Here is a 2,148-nt window from a genome sequence, read left to right as displayed (position 1 = left end):
ATATACACATTGATAACAATTGTAAATGTTACTTTTCTTTCTTTTTAAATAAATGTTAAAATGCACATTGTCATTTCAAATCCTGTAACTAGACTAAGGTTATATCCAAACTGTAAGTGAATGTATGCATTATTAATTAAATAATCTGATTACATATTACAATGTATTAATATAATAATTTTAACCGGACCACTAAAAACAAATGCCCCTTTAAAGCACTGTACCAATAGGACATATATGGTACCTTTTTGGAAATTTTAACTTTGTGTTTAACAGCATCATCTGTCTGCTTAGGTTTTTCATGGGGTAAACCTGGACATCCTGTTACTGGTTTATCGATTTCCACCGTTTTATGTTCTTGGATTAGATCTGTTTTTTGACTGTCACTAGAAGGACACAATTCTGAGGTGTCCATCCTTTCTTCTTCCACACAGCACTTAACACATATATACTCTTTGTCGTCCACTTCCATCTGCTGTGCTTGAGCAAGGCTTAGACCAACACATTCCCCATGAAACCAATCATCACATCTTCCACATCCCACCATAAACCTGGAAAATAAAACATGGTTATCCTAAATCAAAATTACATACTAATTAAACTTATGTTTATTACATAGTTAATCTGCCATTTAGGCAATGGTATTCATTACAGCCACACAGAAAATGTACTTAGTAGGTAAAATGTGTTCCATAGGTGTATCTATAAATTATAGAGTTTACGCCTAAAAGAAAGGTACCACTAAACAGCACACTATAACTTATCCAGGAAGAACACAATTAGTTCACTTTTTTCCTCCAGTAGTCTGGGGAGATGTACTGAGATGCTAAATGGGTCTGCCAGTTTACATTGTATGTATGATGCAGCATTTTTAAAGAGACAAATAATAGGATAATGTACATGCATCTTTGTATGTGTAATACACTGACCTTAACCTTAGAAGACATAAATCATTCAAGATTTTGTCTGCATGTGGGGCAACCAATGTACAATATACAGTGGCCTGCATGTGGGGCCAACTTTCGCTAAGAACATTAGGAAAAATTACCTTCATTGAATTGGTCATAGGACTTTGAAGGAAAATGCTTTTAACAGAGGATGATATACTTCCCAGACCTGGAATAACTCAACATTTTTCATTAGAATCTTTGTATCCTGGATCAGATGAAAAACATGTGGTATTGAATTTTGCCTTAACTGAAAAAAATGTCATCAGGGGGCAGACATTTTTCAGAAGTTTCTTTGTGCCAAAAAAAAAAAAAACTTGGCTACTGGCGGCTTTTTGCTTTATTCCTATACTGCAGATCACATGTACCATGCGTTCTGGAATGAGCCTACTGGGGACAACATAACTTCTAAAAAGGGGGTAACATCATCAGTTGAATGGCCGAAGAGGACATCCATGGACCCAGAAGTCCATGGTAGAGTCAATAATAAAGATGGCAGCCTAATGGGACACATCTGTGAAATGTACCTGCACCTGTCATCGCTGTAGGGCACCTGCAAACAGGCAAGTCTGTGCATTCTTGTGTCAAGAGCTCACCCACACCAAGGATTACAGATTCACGCTAATATGTTCATATTGATATATGACTAAAGCTGTTTATAATACATCAATGGTCATGCATACTTGGTAAATATTGTTTGTAATATTTAACTTGGATGTTCTGACAACTTTCAGTTTTGAACAGGGACTAGGCTGGTAAAGACATTTTCTTATGTTGTTAAGGAGATAAAGAAAAATAAAGTAAAAAATAAGTTTTATCGAACTGTGATGCCTTGATTTATTTCAATTCCAAGTATACTGGTGTTAAAAAAGGGAAATAGCAGCATTTTTTTTTTCTACTTTTAAGATAGGTTTAGCACAACCTCAGTTTAATTCAGCAGGTTTGACCTAGTTTTATATGAAGATCAAAAGAAAAACAACACATGTGTACTATATAAATAACACTAATAGACTTCAGCACTTATCTCTTAAACACAACCAATCACCTCTTGCTAGAAAAATAATTTTATCAAAAACTTTAAGAAAAGGAACCAGCTTTTTATAACTGTTCTAAAAATATCAACTTAGAAATCTGTTAACAAAAGGCTATTATCACATGTTCCCAGAACGAAATACTTAGCAAATGAATTATAAAAGAGACC

General features: G+C 34.5%; 1 protein-coding gene across 1 annotated transcript in view; it reads right to left on the bottom strand.

The window, feature by feature from the left end:
* Positions 1-2,148, bottom strand: part of PHF3 (PHD finger protein 3) — a gene marked incomplete at its 5' end in the record, with an annotated part of 29,173 nt that overhangs the window by 18,119 nt on the left and 8,906 nt on the right. The window contains 1 exon segment of the mRNA XM_072408478.1: positions 245-551. Within this exon segment, the coding sequence (XP_072264579.1) occupies positions 245-551 (307 nt within the window).

Source organism: Pyxicephalus adspersus, chromosome 4 (assembly GCF_032062135.1).
Source record: "Pyxicephalus adspersus chromosome 4, UCB_Pads_2.0, whole genome shotgun sequence".
Taxonomy (NCBI): domain Eukaryota; kingdom Metazoa; phylum Chordata; class Amphibia; order Anura; family Pyxicephalidae; genus Pyxicephalus; species Pyxicephalus adspersus.
Note: the sequence above shows the minus strand (reverse complement) of the source record. Positions and strands in the feature narration are given on the sequence as shown.